This window comes from Perca flavescens, chromosome 2, assembly GCF_004354835.1.
Source record: "Perca flavescens isolate YP-PL-M2 chromosome 2, PFLA_1.0, whole genome shotgun sequence".
Lineage (NCBI taxonomy): Eukaryota > Metazoa > Chordata > Actinopteri > Perciformes > Percidae > Perca > Perca flavescens.
Window position 1 is genome coordinate 2,837,915 of NC_041332.1, and position 22,297 is coordinate 2,860,211.

General features: G+C 44.6%; 1 protein-coding gene across 1 annotated transcript in view; it reads left to right on the top strand.

The window, feature by feature from the left end:
* stab2 (stabilin 2) overlaps window positions 1–22,297 on the top strand; it is a 108,406-nt gene that overhangs the window by 85,544 nt on the left and 565 nt on the right. The window contains 14 exon segments of the mRNA XM_028602865.1: window positions 182–245; window positions 993–1,169; window positions 4,185–4,274; window positions 4,975–5,121; window positions 6,392–6,451; window positions 6,568–6,691; window positions 7,562–7,711; window positions 8,599–8,703; window positions 12,235–12,428; window positions 13,891–14,040; window positions 17,391–17,516; window positions 18,798–18,960; window positions 19,623–19,729; window positions 21,229–21,348. Of these exon segments, the coding sequence (XP_028458666.1) occupies window positions 182–245; window positions 993–1,169; window positions 4,185–4,274; window positions 4,975–5,121; window positions 6,392–6,451; window positions 6,568–6,691; window positions 7,562–7,711; window positions 8,599–8,703; window positions 12,235–12,428; window positions 13,891–14,040; window positions 17,391–17,516; window positions 18,798–18,960; window positions 19,623–19,729; window positions 21,229–21,348 (1,777 nt within the window).

Genomic DNA, 22,297 nt, shown 5'->3' on the forward strand with positions numbered 1-22,297 from the left:
AGAGAGGGAGGAGAGGGAGGAGAAGGAGAAGAGGGAGGAGAGGGAGAGGAGAGGGAGGAGGAGAGGGAGGAGAGGGGGGAGAGGGGAGAGAAACACAGACACACACACACAGGAACACAGAGAGACACAAACACTTTACTAGATTGTTAAATGACAGATTAATGTGTAATTAATGTGATTTTCAGCTGAACCTGTCTGATGTGGCTCAGCGTCACGGTTATAAAACCTTCTACAACCTGCTCGAGGTGAGAGACCAAGCTTTGCTCTTTGTTGACCATTTTCAAAACAAATTGTCACGTTTGCTGCTTTTCTTGGTTGGGTTTTGTCATTTTTTGTTTGTGGACACTGTCCTCCATAAGTGGTTAGTTCCAGCACCATTGTGACCTGTATTAATGCTTCTAGTGGCTAACATCAACCGTTAGCTCGTAGCGTTAGCATGCTAGCTCGTTCTCAATGGCAAAGCACTGCTACAACACACACTAGTTCACCATAATCTACCAGAAGAACTACTTCCATGTGCTCCCTGGTTTAGAAGAAGTCTCCCAGCTGATCCTGCCTTGGAACTGACTGAAGTTGGAGAAACAGCCTTTCTTTTACTGTCTATGGAGCTAGCTGACATGATCTACGATCTGAGCTACTGAGCATGTGCGAGTGCAATCAAAGATAGTACAGAAGAAGAAGAGGTCTCATTCTGTAGCTAAAACAGAGACCTGAACACAGGGTGAAAATAGGAGCTGCAGCAATGTGCAGTACCACTGTTTTTGGTAATTAAACCATGTAAACCTGTTCTGGTACAACCTCAAAATACAATTATGAACCTGAAAATGAGCAGAATATGGGACACTTTAAACTGATTCTCCTACACGGTGATGATCTTGTCCGTTTGTTGCAGGTTTTCTAGCTTCTCGACATTTTTGTCTGTTTATTTGTTACGTTTCTGTTTTTTTTACTAAGTTTATATTTCAGCGTTCTCATTGTTGTTGTCGTCTCAGGACTCCGGCGTGACGGACCTGTTGAAAGACGACATATACCAGCCGCTCACGGCCTTCCTGCCGTCGGACGGCGCCATGGCGTCTCTGCCGTCGGAGCAGAGGGACTTCCTGTTTCACCGAGACAACCGAGCACAGCTGGCCGAGTACCTGAAGTACCACATCCTAACGGGGCAGAAGGTACGGGGGATTCAAATACATTTACATTCATGCTACGTTTCCACGTGGCCGGCTATTTCCATAAACGGACATTTCAACCTCTCCGGTTTCTAAAATAACATCGTGCACAGCTGTCAGTTTTCAGAAAAGAGTTCGTTTACACGCACCCGTGTATGTATGTATATATATATATATATATATATATATATATATATATTCTATATGCCGTCAATGCAGCCGAGAGCACGCCAGACCTGTAGGTGGCGGTGTAAACGAGAAGCTCAAGCCCACGTTAGCCAATCAGAATCCAGAAAATAGCAACAAAAGCAACCAATCACTTTCTCTCTCTCTCTCTCTCTCTCTCGGCTGCCTAAACCTCCGTTTGTCTCAGTTTTCGTGCAAACGAAGATCTCAAAAATCTCCACTCTGGCTGGAGTTTTTAGAAAGACTCGGTTTCAGAGGAGAATTCTCCGTTTGCGTGTAAACGAAGGACACAAGCGGAGGGAAATGTCTCCATTTGTACAAAATAACCACGTACACGTAAACGGGGTCAAACGTAAAATCAGTCCTGTTCTGTGGAGCCAAGACTTGGAGGACAACAAATTACACAACCAGCACAAACCTTAAAGCACAAGTGCAAGTACAAACCTTCATAAACGGATGCATGAGAAGAATTCTGAAAATCCATTGGCCAGACAAGATCGCAAATGAAGACCTGTGGACAAGGACAAAGCAAACACCAGCTAGAAACGAAATCGGACAAAGAAGATGGAGATGGATTGGGCGAACCAATGTCAAATATCACCAGCCAGGCTCTGACGTGGAACCCCCTAGCGGTGTCAGGCATAAGTGACAAAAGAAAACTGTTGGCCACTTGATGGGTCTCCTTGTGAAAAAGATGTGGTGGCCTTTAATTAATAGGGCTGGGTTGAAATAAACCATTCTCCAATCAAAGCAGTCTTTTGATTTATTTTATATATATATATATATATATATATATATATATATATATATATATATATATCTGTCTTTTAAATTATCAATTAATGATAATTTAGTTCTCAGAGCCGGCCCCTGGGATAGGCGGTATAGGCAAAAATGCTAGCAGGGCCAACAGTCTAAATGAGTAGAGAAAAGTTAAAGATAGTAATAATAAAAAACCGAAAATGTCAACACAAAAAAAAAAACTTTTAAAGAACAACAAAAATATGTGTCAGAAAATTGATAAAAAATGTTTTAAAAAGCAACAGCCAGCGCCTTTACCATTTGCCACACCAGGTTTGGCACTATATTTGTGGGGACCCATCATTGACATAATGCATTCCCGAGCCCCTTACCCTAACCTTAACCATCACAACTAAATGCCTAACCTTAACCCTTACCCTAACCATAACCATCACAACTAAATGCCTAACCTTAACCCTTACCCTAACCTTAACCATCACAACTAAATGCCTAACCTTAACCCTTACCCTAACCATAACCATCACAACTAAATGCCTAACCTTAACCCTTACCCTAACCTTAACCATCACAACTAAATACCTAAACTTAACCCTTACCCTAACCATAACCATCACAACTAAATGCCTAACCTTAACCCTTACCCTAACCTTAACCATCACAACTAAATACCTAAACTTAACCCTTACCCTAACCTTAACCATCACAACTAAATGCCTAACCTTAACCCTTACCCTAACCTTAACCATCACAACTAAATACCTAAACTTAACCATTACCCTAACCTTAACCATCACAACTAAATACCTAAACTTAACCCTTACCCTAACCATAACCATCACAACTAAATACCTAAACTTAACCCTTACCCTAACCTTAACCATCACAACTAAATGCCTAACCTTAACCATTACCCTAACCTTAACCATCACAACTAAATGCCTAACCTTAACCCTTACCCTAACCTTAACCATCACAACTAAATACCTAACCTTAACCATTACCCTAACCATAACCATCACAACTAAATGCCTAACCTTAACCCTTACCCTAACCATAACTATCACAACTAAATACCTAACCTTAACCCTTACCCTAACCTTAAACATCACAACTAAATACCTAACCTTAACCATTACCCTAACCATAACCATCACAACTAAATGCCTAACCTTAACCCTTACCCTAACCATAACTATCACAACTAAATACCTAACCTTAACCCTTACCCTAACCTTAACCATCACAACTAAATACCTAACCTTAACCATTACCCTAACCTTAACCATCACAACTAAATGCCTAACCTTAACCCTTACCCTAACCTTAACCATCACAACTAAATACCTAACCTTAACCATTACCCTAACCTTAACCATCACAACTAAATGCCTAACCTTAACCCTTACCCTAACATTAACCATCACAACTAAATACCTAACCTTAACCATCACAACTAAATGCCTAACCTTAACCCTTACCCTAACCTTAACCATCACAACTAAATGCCTAACCTTAACCCTTACCCTAACCATAACCATCACAACTAAATGCCTAACCTTAACCCTTACCCTAACCATAACTATCACAACTAAATACCTAACCTTAACCATTACCCTCACCCTAACCATAACCTAATTAAAACCAAGTCTTAACCCTCAAAGAGCCCTCTAAACTTGGGGGGGTCCAGCATTTTGGCCCCACAAGGCTGTGAGGACCCCACAAGTATACTGGATTCCTGGTTTTTGGACCCCACGAATGTAGTTAAACAAGACACAGACACATACATACGCCCACACATTTGTGAATAATTAGCCATTTCACAGTAAAGGTTTTGTTGATAGATAATGAGATCCCTAATTTCTGATCCCAAGACAAGACGGGACGAAGTAAAGTGGTAAAAAACTAAATCTATGGGAGGTTTAGCTGATCGTTAACACCGACGTAAAAAAGTGTTTTTCTCGGCCAGGAGGAACATCCATTGATTTAAAGTTTTGGTGCATGTCCGTGTCCCAGTTTGTACTTTCAGGACTTCTTACTTTCGGACTCTGTGTTTTTATCTTCTCCTCTCAGGTTTACGCTGAAGGTCTGGTCCATCTGGACTCGGCTCGGACTCTTCAGGGCTCGCCGCTTTCCTTCACCTGCGGAGGGACGGACGCCATCGTGAGTACAACGAACACAAACTACACAACTGACCATCCTGTTGTTTCCTCTCGCAACAGGGAGAGGTCTTCCTTACCTTGTCTGTTATATTAAACCCAAGTACAAAAAAATTGAAATATTTCTCTAAAAAAAGTTAAAATACTTTAAAAAAATAATAATTTGGAAATATTTCTCAAAAGAAATTTTAAATATTTTTTTCAACAAAAATTTTAAATATTTTTTCAACAAAAATTGTAAATATTTTTTTCAACAAAAATTTTAAATATTTTTTCAACAAAAATTTTAAATATTTTTTCAACAAAAATTTTAAATATTTTTCAACAAAAAATTAATATTTTTCAACAAAAATTGGAAATATTTTTCAACAAAAGTTGGAAATATTTTTCAACAAAAGTTGGAAATATTTTTCAACAAAAATTTGAAATATTTTATAATTTTTAAAAACTTACAAATATTTTTAAAAACAAATGTGAAATATATTTAAAAAAAAAAAAGTGAAATACTCTTCAAAAAAAAAAAAATTTGAAATATTTTTTCAAAAGAATGGTGAAATATTTTTACATTTTTGGCAAGAAAAGTTTAAATATTTATATAATTTTTTTATGAAAAAGTCGAAAAACTGTAAGAAAAAAACGAATTGAAACCGATTTATGAATAAGCGACATCAGAGTGATGATGCAGGTGTTTCCGGTGTGAACAGGGAGAGATCTTCGTTAACGATGGAAAGTGCCGGATCGTTCAGAGACACCTCGTGTTTACCGGCGGCATCGCCTACGGGATTGACTGCCTGCTGACGCCACCGAGTCTCGGGGGCCGCTGCGACGAACACAAGACCTTCGACATCACGGTAACACACCTCTAACCTGTAGATAACACACAGGGGGTAGGTGTCCCCCTAGGGGTACTCTGGATGACTGCAAGGGGTATGTGTCCCCCTAGGGGTAATCTGGAGGATTTTAGGGGATCTGTGTCCCCATAGGGGTACTCTGGAGGACTGTAGGGGGTATGTGTCCCCATAGGGGTACTCTGGAGGACTGCAGGGGGTATGTGTCCCCCTAGTGGTACTCTGGAGGACTACAGGGGGTAGGTGTCCCCCTAGGGGTACTCTGGATGACTGCAAGGGGTATGTGTCCCCCTAGGGGTAATCTGGAGGACTGCAGGGGGTATGTGTCCCCATAGGGGTACTCTGGAGGACTGTAGGGGGTACTCTGGAGGACTGCAGGGGTATGTGTGTCCCCCTAGGGGTACCCTGGAGGACTGCAGGGGGTATGTGTCCCCCTAGTGGTACTCTGGAGGACTGCAGGGGGTACGTGTCCCCCTAGGGGTAATCTGGAGGACTGCAGGGGGTAGGTGTCCCCCTAGGGGTACTCTGGGGGACTGTAGAGGGTACCTGAGATATGTAACCAGGCTGTTGTCCAGAACATTGTTCCTCTTTATGTAGAATTTTATTTTTTTCTACCAAAAATGTGATATCTGTGTCTCCTTCTTTGGACCTGATCTATCCTTCCTTCCTTCTACTTTTTACAAGTTTCTCGCTCTTTTCTTCTTATGTCACTGTTTTTGAACTTTTTTTATACTATTTTGACCTATTCTTGCCTTACTTCCTTCCTTATTTCTCTCTATTGTCTTTTCCCAAGTTTTTCTACCGTCTTTAGCCAAGTTTTTGTCTTTTTTACAGTTTTTGTCTCTTTTTCTCATCAGCATCTAAATGTTTTTTCCACTTCCAAGGCTGTTGTTTAGTGAATCTATCGCTGACAGCGCTGTACTGTTCCTCTTTATAGAGACTTTTTTTTTCTTCCGAAAATGATTAGCGATGGTTAGGGGGGGTACTTGGCTTAAAGGAACAATTCAAAAAGGGGTACATTATTGAAAAGAGTTTGAGAACCATTGATGTAGAGGACTGCAGTCTCTTTTTTTCTCCAAATTTGTCTCTTTTTTCAAAGTTTTTGTTGCTGTTTTTGAAGTTTTTCACCCTATTCTTACCTTCCTTCCTTCTTCCTACTGTCTTTTTTTCCAAGGTTTTGTCCTCCTTTTTTTCATCAGTATTTACGGCTGTTGTTTAGTAAATCTATTTCCGACCTGATTTAATATGTATGTGTTTTCTTCTTCTTTGGTAGATGAGCTGTGGGCAATGCTCCTCTTCAGTTTCTCGCTGCCCAAAAGGATCCAAACTAAAGGTTCAAGTTTCATCTTCACAGACAATCAAACATTTCAGAGTCCCGTCAGTTTGTGTGTCTTACTCCCTTCTTTGTTTGTCTATTTCTTTCTTTCTTTCTATGTTTTTCGCCTTCAGGAGACCCAGAAGTGCGATCTTCCCATATTCTCCGTCACTAAGAACTCTGGCTGTCGCAGCATCTGCACCTTGCCCTTCTGGCAACCAAAGTGTTGTCATGGTTACTACGGACGGGACTGTCTGGGTGAGATGACGTCATCAACTTCCTATGAACCATATAGACGTCAGTTAGCGTCTTTACTAAAAGTTCTGTTGTTGCCGCTGACGGACTCAGATTATTATTCTAAGTGTCTGACAACATTATGGGATGGATCCCTACAGAGATAGAACTTTTAGTTAAAGAGTAAGATCCTTTTAGTTGAAACATGGGAAACATGAAACAGCCCCGAAATCACCAACAACAAACTCCACCAGACTCCATGTAAATAATCAGGAGTTTTATTATTGTAAAACACACTTCATTCAAAGTGGACAGAAACTAAATAAAACTACCAAAAAGCCGTCTTGGTTCATCTTTCCACTGTTACAACAATCACCTCGCTGGTTTCATTTAAATAAACCCTTAATTCACCCATTTACATGTGGAGATATGCTGGCTCTATACACGCTAAAAGTCCTGATTATTTACATGGAGTCTGGTGGAGATATGCTGGCTCTATACACGCTAAAAGTCCTGATTATTTACATGGAGTCTGGTGGAGATATGCTGGCTCTATACACGCTAAAAGTCCTGATTATTTACATGGAGTCTGGTGGAGATATGCTGGCTCTATACACGCTAAAAGTCCTGATTATTTACATGAAGTCTGGTGGAGATTGAATGTCGAGATGAAGTCTGCCATAGTTCTAAATTCTGGATTAATTAAAAAAAATAGTTGTTGTCACTACAATGGAATAATTGGGTCCTGATAAAAATCTCAAACAAAGTCACCCTCCAAAGATTTGACTCAATATGAATAATTGCTAAAAAGTTGAAGCTTTTATTTTGAAATGTAAACGTTAACATGATGAATGTATTAATGAGCACACTGATCCCTCTGTCCCCTGGGTCCAGTGTGTCCCGGTGGTGTCGGCTCTCTCTGCAGTAACCACGGTAACTGTGACGACGGTCACCTGGGTAACGGCACCTGCACCTGTGACACGGGGTTCGGGGGCGTGGCCTGCGAGCTGTGCAGCGACGGATTCTACGGAGCGAGCTGTAAACGTGAGCGAGAAAAATAGTCTCAGCCTGTAACTCACAGATTGATTCCTTCTGGTTCTCATCCTCTAACTGACAGGTTGTTTCCTTCTGGTTCTCATCCTCTAACTGACTGATTGTTTCCTTCTGGTTCTCATCCTCTTCCTAACTGATTGATTCCTTCTGGTTCTCATCCTGTAACTGACTGATTGTTTCCTTCTGGTTCTCATCCTTTAACTGACGGATTGTTTCCTTTTGGTTCTCAGCCTGTAACCCACACATTGTTTCCTTCTGGTTCTCATCCTGTAACTGACATATTGTTTCCTTCTGGTTCTCATCCTGTAACTGACAGATTTATTCCTTCTGGTTCTCAGCTTGTAACTGACACATTGTTTCCTTCTGGTTCTCGTCCTCTAACTGACACATTGTTTCCTTATGGTTCTCAGCCTGTAACTGACAGATTGTTTCCTTTTTGTTCTCAGCCTGTAACTGACACATTGATTCCTTCTGGTTCTCAGCCTGTAACTGACTGATTGTTTCCTTCTGGGTCTCATCCTCTAACTGACAGATTGATTCCTTCTGTTTCTCATCCTGTAACTGACACATTGTTTCCTTCTAGTTCTCATCCTGTAACTGACACATTGTTTCCTTCTGGTTCTCATCCTGTAACTGACAGATTGTTTCCTTCTGGTTCTCAGCCTGTAACTGGCACATTGTTTCCTTCTGGTTCTCAGCCTGTAACTGACTGATTGATTCCTTCTGGTTCTCAGCTTGTAACTGACACATTGTTTCCTTCTGGTTCTCGTCCTGTAACTGACATATTGTTTCCTTCTGGTTCTCAGCCTGTAACCGACACATTGTTTCCTTATGGTTCTCATCCTCTAACTGACACATTGTTTCCTTCTGGTTCTCAGCCTGTAACTGCTCTGAACATGGCTCGTGTGATGCCGGGCGTAAAGGTTCGGGCTCGTGTTTCTGTGACGCGGGCTGGACCGGAGAGAGCTGCCATACGCCGCAGGGTGAGTCAACGTGCATCGTTCCTCTCTGAAGTCTTACGTTACGAAAAGGAAGAGGCTAAGAGATTTACAGCTAATCTACCGATTAGGTATCACAGAAGCAAACCCTAACTAATTTTACGAATCCTTATCTCAACTTAAGAAATCCTAAATAATCAATTACGAGATATTTAAGCTCCCTTGACATGGTGCTCTTTTCTTTTATATAGACCTTAGTGGTCCCCTAATACTGTATCTGAAGTCTCTTTTATATAGACCTTAGTGGTCCTCTAATACTGTATCTGAAGTCTCTTTAATATAGGGCTTAGTGGTCCCCTAATACTGTATGTGAAGTATCTTTTATATAGACCTTAGTGGTCCCCTAATACTGTATCTGAAGTCTCTTTTATATAGACCTTAGTGGTCCTCTAATACTGTATCTGAAGTCTCTTTTATATAGACCTTAGTGGTCCTCTAATACTGTATCTGAAGTCTCTTTTATATAGACCTTAGTGGTCCTCTAATACTGTATCTGAAGTCTCTTTTATATAGACCTTAGTGGTCCCCTAATACTGTATCTGGAGTCTCTTTTATATAGACCTTAGTGGTCCCCTAATACTGTATCTGAAGTCTCTTTTATATAGACCTTAGTGGTCCCCTAATACTGTATCTGAAGTCTCTTTTATATAGACCTTAGTGGTCCCCTAATACTGTATCTGAAGTCTCTTTTATATAGACCTTAGTGGTCCCCTAATACTGTATCTGAAGTCTCTTTTATTTTGATATATATTCAGATACAGTATTAGGGGACCACTAAGGCCTATATAAAACCATCCAAAGAGCACCATATCATAGGACCTTTAAGAACTGTTAATTTGACAAGCAGCTAACAAAGTCCTGGGACTCCGTGAGCTTTTTGTTGCTCCCAGGCTCGAACATACTCTCCTCCTTCTGCGTCTGCAGACAGCTGCGGACTTGTACCGGTCACCAGCCATGATGTTTTTGTGCATTGTTGTGAAAACATGCAGCCACTTTCCCAGAATGCAACAGCTTGCACGCCCACACGTCTCTGAGTGTGTCTCTGTCTCCAGGTGAAGTCCCTGAGTGTTCTCCACCCTGCGCTCCGAAAGCCGTCTGTCGGCAGAACAACACCTGCGTGTGTCGGCCATTTTATGAAGGAGACGGATACACCTGTACAGGTAAACATGCTGAGAACACACAACACACCTGTACAGGTAAACATGCTGAGAACACACAACACACCTGTACAGGTAAACACGCTGAGAACACATGACACACCTGTAAAGGTAAACACGCTGAGAACACACAACACACCTGTACAGGTAAACATGCTGAGAACACACAACACACCTGTACAGGTAAACACGCTGAGAACACACGATCACCTTTACACGTAAACACGTTGAGGACACACGACTCACCTGTACAGGTAAACACACTGAGAACACATGACACACCTGTAAAGGTATACACGCTGAGAACACACAACTCACCTGTACAGGTAAACACACTGAGAACACACGACTCACCTCTACAGGTGAACACACTGAGAATACACAACACACCTGTAAAGGTAAATACGCTGAGAACACATGACACAACCTGTAAAGGTAAACACGCTGAGAACACACAACACACCTGTACAGGTAAACATGCTGAGAACACACGACTCACCTGTACAGGTGAACACACTGAGAACACACGACTCACCTGTACAGGTAAACACACTGAGAACACACGACTCACCTGTACAGGTAAACACACTGAGAACACACGACTCACCTGTACAGGTGAACACACTGAGAATACATGACACACCTGTAAAGGTAAATACGCTGAGAACACATGACACACCTGTAAAGGTAAACACGCTGAGAACACACAACACACCTGTACAGGTGAACATACTGAGAACACACGACTCACCTGTACAGGTGAACACACTGAGAACACACGACTCACCTCTACAGGTGAACACACTGAGAATACATGACACACCTGTAAAGGTAAATACGCTGAGAACACATGACACACCTGTAAAGGTAAACACGCTGAGAACACACAACACACCTGTACAGGTAAACATGCTGAGAACACACGACTCACCTGTACAGGTGAACACACTGAGAATACACGACACACCTGTAAAGGTAAACACGCTGAGAACACACGACTCACCTGTACAGGTAAACACACTGAGAACACATGACTCACCTGTACAGGTGAACACACTGAGAATACACGACACACCTGTAAAGGTAAACACGCTGAGAACACACGACTCACCTGTACAGGTGAATACACTGAGAACACACGACTCACCTGTACAGGTAAACACACTGACAACACACGACTCACCTGTACAGGTGAACACACTGAGAATACATGACACACCTGTAAAGGTAAATACGCTGAGAACACATGACACACCTGTAAAGGTAAACACGCTGAGAACACACAACACACATGTACAGGTGAACACACTGAGAACACACGACTCACCTGTACAGGTGAACACACTGAGAACACACGACTCACCTCTACAGGTGAACACACTGAGAATACATGACACACCTGTAAAGGTAAATACGCTGAGAACACATGACACACTTGTAAAGGTAAACACGCTGAGAACACACAACACACCTGTACAGGTAAACATGCTGAGAACACACGACTCACCTGTACAGGTGAACACACTGAGAATACACGACACACCTGTAAAGGTAAACATGCTGAGAACACACGACTCACCTGTACAGGTAAACACACTGAGAACACATGACTCACCTGTACAGGTGAACACACTGAGAATACACGACACACCTGTAAAGGTAAACACGCTGAGAACACACAACTCACCTGTACAGGTGAACACACTGAGAACACACGACTCACCTGTACAAGTAAACGCACTGAGAACACACGACTCACCTGTACAGTTGAACACACTGAGAACACACGACTCACCTGTACAGGTGAACACACTGAGAACACACGACTCACCTGTACAACTGAACACACTGAGAACACACGACTCACCTGTACAGTTGAACACACTGAGAACACACGACTCACCTGTACAGTTGAACACACTGAGAACACACGACTCACCTGTACAGGAGAACACACTGAGAACACACGACTCACCTGTACAGTTGAACACACTGAGAACACACGACTCACCTGTACAGGTGAACACACTGAGAACACACGACTCACCTGTACAGGAGAACACACTGAGAACACACGACTCACCTGTACAGGTGAACACACTGAGAACACACGACTCACCTGTACAAGTAAACACACTGAGAACACACGACTCACCTGTACAGGTAAACACTCTGCAGTGAGGACTATTCCATTCAGAAACTATTTTTTAAAGAAATACGACATCTTTAAGACTTTCAGGGTTAACTTTCAAGGATTTAAATAATTTCATGACTTTTCTGTAACGCCCTGGCTCTGTGGTTACAGTCTCCTTCCTGTTTACAGCAAAGCATTGTGGGTAACGTGTCTGTGTCCCTTCAGTGCTGGACGTGTGCGGGACGTGGAACGGCGGCTGCGCTAAAGGAGCCAGTTGTTCTCAGAGAGGCGAGACGGTGACCTGTTCGTGTCCTAAAGGCCACGCTGGAGACGGCTTTTCCTGCCAGCCCATAGACCCCTGCGTCGCCGGGGACAACGGCGGCTGCCACGAGCACGCCACGTGCACCATGACGGCTCCGGTGAGGCTGCCGGACGTTGAGTTACACAGGGGCCAATTCACACACTGGGGCCAATACACACTGGGTCCAATACACACTGGGTCCAATACACACTGGGTCCAATACACACTGGGGCCAATTCACACTGGGACCAATACACACGCGGTCCAATACACACTCGGCCCAATACACACACTGGGGCCAATACACACTGGGTCCAATACACACTGGGGCCAATACACACTGGGTCCAATACACACTGGGTCCAATACACACTGGGACCAATTCACACACTGGGTCCAATACACACTGGGACCAATACACACTGGGACCAATACACACTGGGACCAATACACACACTGGGTCCAATACACACTGGGTCCAATATACACTGGCGCCAATACACACTGGGTCCAATTTACACACTGGGTCCAATACACACTGGGTCCAATACACACTGGTACCAAATACACACTGGTACCAATACACACTGGGTCCAATACACACACTCGGTCCAATACACACTCGGTCCAATACACACTGGGACCAATACACACTGGGTCCAATACACACTGGCGCCAATATACACTGGCGCCAATACACACTGGGTCCAATACACACTGGGTCCAATACACACACTGGGTCCAATACACACTGGGACCAATACACAATGGGGCCAATATACACTGGCGCCAATACACACTGGGTCCAATACACACTGTGTCCAATACACACACTGGGTCCAATATACACTGGCGCCAATATACACTGGCGCCAATACACACTGGTGCCAATACACACTGGGGCCAATATACACATCGCGCCAATATACACTGGCGCCAATACACACTGGGACCAATACACACTGGGGCCAATATACACTGGGTCCAATTTACACTGGGTCCAATACACTCCGGCGCCAATACACTCCGGCGCCAATACACTCCGGCACCAATACACTCCGGCACCAATACACGCCGGCACCAATACACTCCGGCACCAATACACACCAGGACCGATACACAACGGGGCCAATACACACTGAACAAAAATATGCTCACACAAAAACAGTAAACTGAAAAAGAAAATTGCAGAAAAAAATATATAGAAAAAAAAGGTGCTCACCTGTGGTCTTTTCATAGTGCTTACTTCCTGATTGAAGTGGTAACAATGAACCATTGAGGTTGTTGGCCAATCAGCTCATGTTGAATGGCAGTGTTTAGAAATGGCCACCATGTGACTTTCTGTCAGATTGTTGTGTCTTATGCAGAGAACCGTGTTCAGTGCATTTAAAAAGTGACATTTTGAATTGCAAAATGTGTGTGAAGCAGAAAATGTTTTTAGACTTCTGGAGACTTGAGAAGAGGTTTTGTCTCTCTGTGTGTCAGTTTAAATAATTGTGCTATGCATGATGTCATTTTAGTGTGTTAGCAGTTGGAAAAAAAACCCGGTACGGTAACACAGGAAGTGTTTGTGTGAACAGGGGAAGAAGAAGTGCACCTGTAAGGACAACTACGTGGGAGACGGAGTCACCTGTGACGCCAAACAGCTGCCGATCAGCCGCTGTCTCCAGGACAACGGACGATGTCATCAAGACGCCCAGTGCACCGACCTCCACTTGAAGGTACCGGATGTGATGGAAACGTCAGCGGTTGACTCTCGTCGTCAACGGTTTGACTCTCGTCGTCAACCGTTGACTCTGTCGTCAACGGTTGACTCGCAAATCAACGGTTTGACTCTCGTCGTCAACCGTTGACTCTCGCCATCAACGGTTGACTCGTCGTCAACGGTTTGACTCTCGTCGTCAACCGTTGACTCTCGTCGTCAACGGTTTGACTCGCCGTCAACGGTTTGACTCTCGCCGTCAACCGTTGACTCTCGTCGTCAACGGTTGACTCTCGTAAATCAACGGTTGACTCTAGTCGTCAACGGTTTGACTCGTCGTCAACGGTTGACTCTAGTAAATCAACGGTTTGACTCGTCGTCAACGGTTGACTCTAGTAAAATCAACGGTTTGACTCTCGTCGTCAACGGTTTGACTCTCGTCGTCAACGGTTGACTCTAGTCGTCAACGGTTGACTCTAGTCGTCAACGGTTTGACTCTGGTCGTCAACGGTTTGACTCTCGTCGTCAACGGTTTGACTCGTCGTCAACGGTTTGACTCTCGTCGTCAACGGTTGACTCTCGTCGTCAACGGTTGACTCTAGTCGTCAACGGTTGACTCTAGTCGTCAACGGTTTGACTCTCGTCGTCAACGGTTTGACTCTCGTCGTCAACCGTTGACTCTCGTCGTCAACGGTTGACTCTAGTCGTCAACGGTTGACTCTAGTCGTCAACGGTTGACTCTAGTCGTCAACGGTTGACTCTCGCCGTCAACGGTTTGACTCGTCGTCAACGGGTTGACTGCCGTCAACGGTTGACTCTAGTCGTCAACGGTTTGACTCGTCGTCAACGGTTGACTCTAGTCGTCAACGGTTGACTCTAGTCGTCAACGGTTTGACTCTCGTCGTCAACGGTTGACTCTAAATCAACGGTTGACTCGTCGTCAACGGTTGACTCTAGTCGTCAACGGTTGACTCTCGTCGTCAGCGGTTGACTCTAGTCGTCAACGGTTTGACTCTAGTCGCGTCAACGGTTGACTCTAGTCGTCAACGGTTGACTCTCGCCGTCAACGGTTGACTATAGTCGTCAACGGTTGACGCCGTCAGCGGTTTGACTCTCGTCGTCAACGGTTGACTCTAGTCGTCAGCGGTTGACTCTCGTCGTCAACGGTTGACTCGTCGTCAGCGGTTTGACTCTCGTCGTCAACGGTTTGACTTGACTCGTGTTGACTCTAGTCGTCAACGGTTTGACTCTAGTCGTCAACGGTTTGACTCTCGTCGTCAACGGTTTGACTCTGGTCGTCAACGGTTTTGACTCTCGTCGTCAACAGTTTGACTCTCGTCGTCAACCGTTGACTCTCGTCGTCAACGGTTTGACTCTCGTCGTCAACGGTTTGACTCTCGTCGTCAACGGTTGACTCTCGTCGTCAACGGTTTGACTCTCGTCGTCAACGGTTTGACTCTCGTAAATCAACGGTTGACTCTCGTAAATCAACGGTTGACTCTAGTCGTCAGCGGTTGACTCTAGTCGTCAACGGTTGACTCTCGTCGTCAACGGTTTGACTCTCGTCGTCAACGGTTTGACTCTAGTAAATCAACGGTTGACTCTAGTCGTCAACGGTTTGACTCTGGTAAATCAACGGTTGACTCGTCAGCGGTTGACTCTAGTCGTCAACGGTTGACTCTAGTCGTCAACGGTTGACTCTAGTCGTCAACGGTTTGACTCTCGTCGTCAACGGTTGACTCTCGTCGTCAACGGTTGACTCTCGTCGTCAACGGTTGACTCTCGTCGTCAACGGTTTGACTCTCGTCGTCAACGGTTTGACTCTAGTCGTCAACGGTTGACTCTAGTCGTCAACGGTTTGACTCTCGTCGTCAACGGTTTGACTCTCGTCGTCAACGGTTGACTCTCGTCGTCAACGGTTTGACTCTCGTCGTCAACCGTTGACTCTCGTCGTCAACGGTTGACTCTCGTCGTCAACGGTTTGACTCTCGTCGTCAACGGTTGACTCTCAAGTAAATCAACGGTTGACTCTCGTCGTCAGCGGTTGACTCTAGTCGTCAACGTTTGACTCTCGTCAACCGCGTCAGCGGTTCACTCTAGTAAATCAACGGTTTGACTCTCGTCGTCAACGGTTTTGACTCGCCGTCAACGGTTGACTTAGTCGCCAACGGTTGACTCTAGTCGTCAACGTTTGTCTCCGTCAACGTTGACTCGTCTGTTGTCGTCAACGGTTGTCGTCAACTCGTCGTCAACGGTTGACTCTAGTCGTCAACGGTTTGTCTCAGTCGTCAACGGTTGACTCTAGTCGCCAACGGTTGACTCGCCGCCAACGGTTGACTATAGTCGCCAACGGTTGACTCGCCGTCAACGGTTGACTCCTCGCCGTCAACGGTTGACTCGTCGTCAACGGTTGACTCTAGTCGTCAACGGTTGACTATAGTCGCCAACGGTTGACTCTCGTACGCCAACGGTTGACTCTCAAATCAACGGTTTGACTCGTCGTTCAACGGTTGACTCGTCATCAACGGTTGACTCGTCAACGGTTGACTCGTCGTCAACGGTTGACTCGCCGTCAACCGTTTGACTCTCGTTGTCAGCGGTTTGACTCTCGCCGTCAACGGTTTGACTCTCGTCAACCGTCAACGCCGTCAACTTTGACTCTCGTCGTCAACGGTTTGACTCTAAGTCGTCAACGGTTGACTCAACGGTTGACTCCGCCAACGTTTGACTCTCGTCAAATCAGCAACGGTTGACTCTAGTAAATCAACGGTTTGACTCTCTAGTCGTCAACGGTTGACTCTAGTCGTCAACGGTTTTGACTCTCGCCGTCAACGGTTTGACTCTAGTCGTCAACGGTTGACTCTAGTCGTCAACGGTTTGACTCTGGTAAATCAACGGTTTGACTCTGGTCGTCAACGGTTTGACTCTCGTAAATCGTCAACGGTTTGACTCTACGTCGTCAACGGTTGACTCTCGCCGTCAACGGTTGACTCTAGTAAATCAACGGTTGACTCTAGTAAAATCAACGGTTTGACTCTGTTATTGTGTGTGTGTGTCTGTGTGTGTGTGTGTGTGTCTGTCTGTGATTCTGTGTGTGTGTGTGTGTGTGTGTATATGTGTATATGTGTGTCTGTGTGTGTGTGTGATTGTGATTGTGTGTGTGTGTGTGTGTGTGTCTGTCTGTTGTTGTGTGTGTGTGTGTGTGTGTGTGTGTGTGTGTGTCTGTCTGTCTGTTGTTTGTGTGTGTGTGTGTGTGTGTGTGTGTGTCTGTCTGTTATTTGTGTGTGTGTGTGTGTGTGTGTGTGTGTGTGTGTGTGTGTCTGTCTGTCTGTTATTGTGTGTGTGTGTGTGTGTGTGTGTCTGTGTTTAGATGCAAAGCTCGGTGTGTTTCACGTGCGTTCAGGTGATGGTCAGTACAAACTGAACTTCTCTGCGGCTCAGCAGGCGTGCGCTGCAGAGGGAGGCCGCCTTGCTACGTACAACGAGCTCTCCTACGCTCAGCAGGTCAGTGAACACAACACACGCTCATGTTCGTCCTACGCTTGGCAGGTCAGTGAACACAACACACGCTCGTGTTCGTCCTACGCTCAGCAGGTCAGTGAACACAACACACGCTCGTGTTCGTCCTACGCTCAGCAGGTCAGTGAACACAACACACGCTTGTGTTTGTCCTACGCTCAGCAGGTCAGTGAACACAACACAAGCTCGTGTTCGTCCTACGCTCAGCAGGTCAGTGAACACAACACACGCTCGTGTTCGCCCCACGCCAGCAGGTCAGTGAACACAACACACGCCGTGTTCGCCCCACGCCAGCAGGTCAGTGAACACAACACACGCCGTGTTCGCCCCACGCCAGCAGGTCAGTGAACACAACACACGCTCGTGTTCGTCCTACGCTCAGCAGGTCAGTGAACACAACACACGCTCGTGTTCGTCCTACGCTCAGCAGGTCAGTGAACACAACACACGCTCGTGTTCGTCCTACTATCAGCAGGTCAGTGAACACAACACACGCTCATCTTCGTCCTACGCTCAGCAGGTCAGTGAACACAACACACGCTCATCTTCGTCCTACGCTCAGCAGGTCAGTGAACACAACACACGCTCATCTTCGTCCTACGCTCAGCAGGTCAGTGAACACAACACACGCTCATCTTCGTCCTACGCTCAGCAGGTCAGTGAACACAACACACGCTCGTGTTTGTCCCAAAGTTGTCTCAGATATTTTCTGCCTTTTGTGAGAACTTTTCCAACAAGTGCCGAGAGACACACTAACTATGGGCTGTAATATGTGCCACCAGAAACTGAATTTGAATCATTTTATATTTGAATTTGAATTGCTAAACTCGAAAAATTGCATCGAAAAACTGAACACAATTTGAAATGGCATTGTTTAATTTGAATCATTGCATTGCAAAAACTGAATCTGAAATTATTCCTTTGGAACTGAATTCCAATAAAATTTGATTCTTACTGAAAATTCAACTCTCTTTATATATCTTCAGATTCAGTTCTCACAATTCAGATTCAAATTACTGTGACGGACATCCGGGTAGTTAACTAACAGTTGTTTTCAGTCTTAAAAAAGGTTGACATGGTGACTAATAGTTGATATTTCATAGCTTATTCTTCCTATGTGCTTTTGAGTTAAAACTGTTGTATGCCGTCCTGTGTGTCTGCAGGGCGGGCTGAACATGTGTCCTAGATATTATATATAAGATATATATCTCTGATCCTGAGTTGCCCGAGTTTAAGCTCTGTGATTGGTCCCGTGCGTGTCTGCAGGGCGGGCTGAACATGTGTTCTGCCGGCTGGTTGGACGGAGCCCGCGTGGGGTACCCCACCACCTTCTCCAACCCAAACTGCGGCTTCGGACACGTCGGCATCGTAGACTACGGCGTCCGCAAAGAGGGCGATAGCTTCGACGCCTTCTGCTTCAGGATGAAGGGTGAGAGACTTCACGTCAGCTCTTCGTTACTGATTCATACACTTTGTTTTTGTTACGTGTGTTTGTTTCAGACAAAAAGGCATCATTTTTGGTGCTATTTTGACGCTATTTTGTTGCCTTTTTGTCCCCTTTTTTGATGCTATTTTGTTGCCTTTTTGTCACTTTGTGGTGCTATTTTGACGCTATTTTGTTGCCTTTTTGATGCTATTTTGTTGCCTTTTTGTCGCTTTTTTATGCTGTTTTGTTGCATTTTTGTGGCCTTTTTGGTGCTATTTTCTTACCTTTTCGGTGCCTTTTTGATGCTATTTTGTCACCTTTTGTTGCCTTTTTTAGGGGACAAAAATGTCCCCCAAAACAAAAGGCACAAAGGGAAAAGGGAAAATATAATCAAAGTAGCATCAAAAAGGCGACAAAAAGATAAAAAGATATATACATACATATACACATATACATATATGTGTGTATATATATATATGTGTGTATGTATATATATATATATATATATATATATATATATATATATATATATATATATATATATATATGTATGTGTATGTATGTATGTATATATATATGTATGTATATATATATATATGTATATATATATATATGTATGTATATATGTATGTATATATATATGTATATATGTTTGTTTGTTTCAGAGGTGACATGCGAGTGTCGGCCCGGTTTCGTTGGAGACGGATTCAGCTGCACGGGAAACCTGCTCCAGGTCCTCCAATCCACACCCAGATTCTCCAACTTCCTCACAGTGAGTCAGCGTTCGATTCCTGCCGAGTCACCCTTTCACACAGCGACTATACCTATGTCTGGATGAATGGATGAGTAGTTTGGTGTTTCCCAAAGTCCCAAGATGGCGTCCTCAAAGGTCTCAATAGTCATAGTTGTTAACTCATCCATTCATCTCTGCAGCTCCGGGGTTTTTGGGATGTGTTTTACGAGACATTACGAGACATTTCGCCGTTTTTGCGTGTTACCAAGACGCATAATCGCTTTTTTCCGTGTTCATCAACGCTGTTCGGCCGCCATTGACCTACATTACGTGTGAATTTTCGCCGTGACGAGTAGTATGAAAGGACAGAAGTCTGCAGAGGGGTAAAACAAAGGACTTTCACCCAGAGGAGACGGGATTGCGTCCTGCGTGTGGTGTTTATTTTTTGTTAATTAGTTTATTTTTTAAGCCTTCCCCCAATGTTCTTTTCCAAAACCCAACTGTTTATTGTTTTCCTAAGCGTGTGACATTGGTCATCGTCGTGTTTTTGTCGTTTTTTTGTGTCACTAAAGCTTTTCCCAATGTTCTTTTCCTGAACCCAACCTTTTCGCCACGTGGTGTGTATGTTTACATCCGCTGTATAACAGCGTAGACATAAACGTAAACAGCCCAAAATGCGTAGTGATGACACGCCACTTGGCTTGTATGTTTACTAGGGTTGGGTATCGTTTTTTTTTTTCGATTCGGTGCTAAATCAATACTTTTAAAATGGTGCGGTGCCTAAACGGTGCCTGAACCGGTACTTTTCAATAAAGTTAAAAAAAAGAAGAAGAAAAAAAAATAAGGGTAGTAAACAACAGTCAGTGACTTGTTTATTGCTAAGGCCATGGTCAAAATTAAAGATTTAATAATAACGTAATAACAATAACAATAACTTATTTCACCAGTAAATTGCTGTTGAACCCCAGATGGGAAAAGGGTATTTTACAATTACTGTGAATGCACCACGAGGCTACCTGTTTTAAGTGAATCTGTGTTGTTTAATTCCGACAACGGCAGCTGCGAGTGAACGCACCGTCTGTGTTGTTTAATTCCGACAACGGCAGCTGCGAGTGAACGCACCGTCTGTGTTGTTTAATTCCGACAACGGCAGCTGCGAGTGAACGCACCGTCCGTGTTGTTTAATTCCGACCATATAAACATCCTGTATATCTATGAATTGTTACATCCCGCTGTAGAAGTCCTCCACAGTGAAATACAGTCACACTTTACACTGTTTAACGTTAGCTGTCAGCATTTTAACCGTGATTAATCCAGCTGCTAGCTAACGGTAGGCTAACGTTACATGCTGTCAGGTGTAGTGTAAAGTTGAGCACCGAAATGAGGCACCGAAACTTTCGTTCTTATTCGGTCTCGTTACTACCGTTTACGTCGGCACCGGTTCCCTATTGGCACCGAGTTTCGGTACCCAACCCTAATGTTTATGCAAAGTCATGATGCCATGTTCATTAATAATCTGACTTTGTGTTCTTCTGCAGCAAATCCTGAACTGTTCTGCCGAGTCGGAGTCCGGCCGGCAGTTCGTGCAGCGTCTCGGTAACCTGACGGTCCAGAAGACGCTGTTTGTTCCCGAAAACAGCGGCCTGCCCGGCAACCAGGTGACTCGCGCGGCAACAACAGTTATACCTTGGGCCCTATCTTACAGCGCAAAGCCAGACAAGTGTCTTTGCTAGTTTTGCCAGTTTCACGTCCAGCCCCAGTGAGGTGTGTTCAGGTGCATTCTGGGCGTGCTGGTCTTACAGCGAGGTGTGTTCAGGTGCATTCTGGGGCGCTGGTCTTACAGGGAGGTGTGTTCAGGTGCATTCTGGGGCGCTGGTCTTACAGGGAGGTGTGTTCAGGTGCATTCTGGGCGTGCTGGTCTTACAGGGAGGTGTGTTCAGGTGCATTCTGGGCGTGCTGGTCTTACAGGGAGGTGTGTTCAGGTGCATTCTGGGCGTGCTGGTCTTACAGGGAGGTGTGTTCAGGTGCATTCTGGGCGTGCTGGTCTTACAGGGAGGTGTGTTCAGGTGCATTCTAGGAGCGCTGGTCTTACATGGTGGTGTGTTCAGGTGCATTCTGGGAGCGCTGGTCTTACAGGGAGGTGTGGCATGCTGGTCTTACAGGGAGGTGTGTTCAGGTGCATTCTGGGCGTGTTGGTCTTACAGGGAGGTGTGTTCAGGTGCATTCTGGGCGTGCTGGTCTTACAGGGAGGTGTGTTCAGGTGCATTCTGGGCGTGCTGGTCTTACAGGGAGGTGTGTTCAGGTGCATTCTGGGCGTGCTGGACTTACAGGGAGGTGTGTTCAGGTGCATTCTGGGAGTATTGCTATCTTAAGGCAGCGGAAAGTGATCGCTCCATTGACCAACAAAAACCTGGTCTAAAGTCAATAACGCAGCATTTCATTGTTATTTTAACAGAGCATTAGTAAAATGCTCCTAGGCTCGTGCACAGCGCACGCACACACACATACTATGCTTGTTACACACACAGGGACACACAGCAGCACACACACACACACACACACACACACACACATGCAGAAGATTACAAATAAAAATATTAGGGTGTA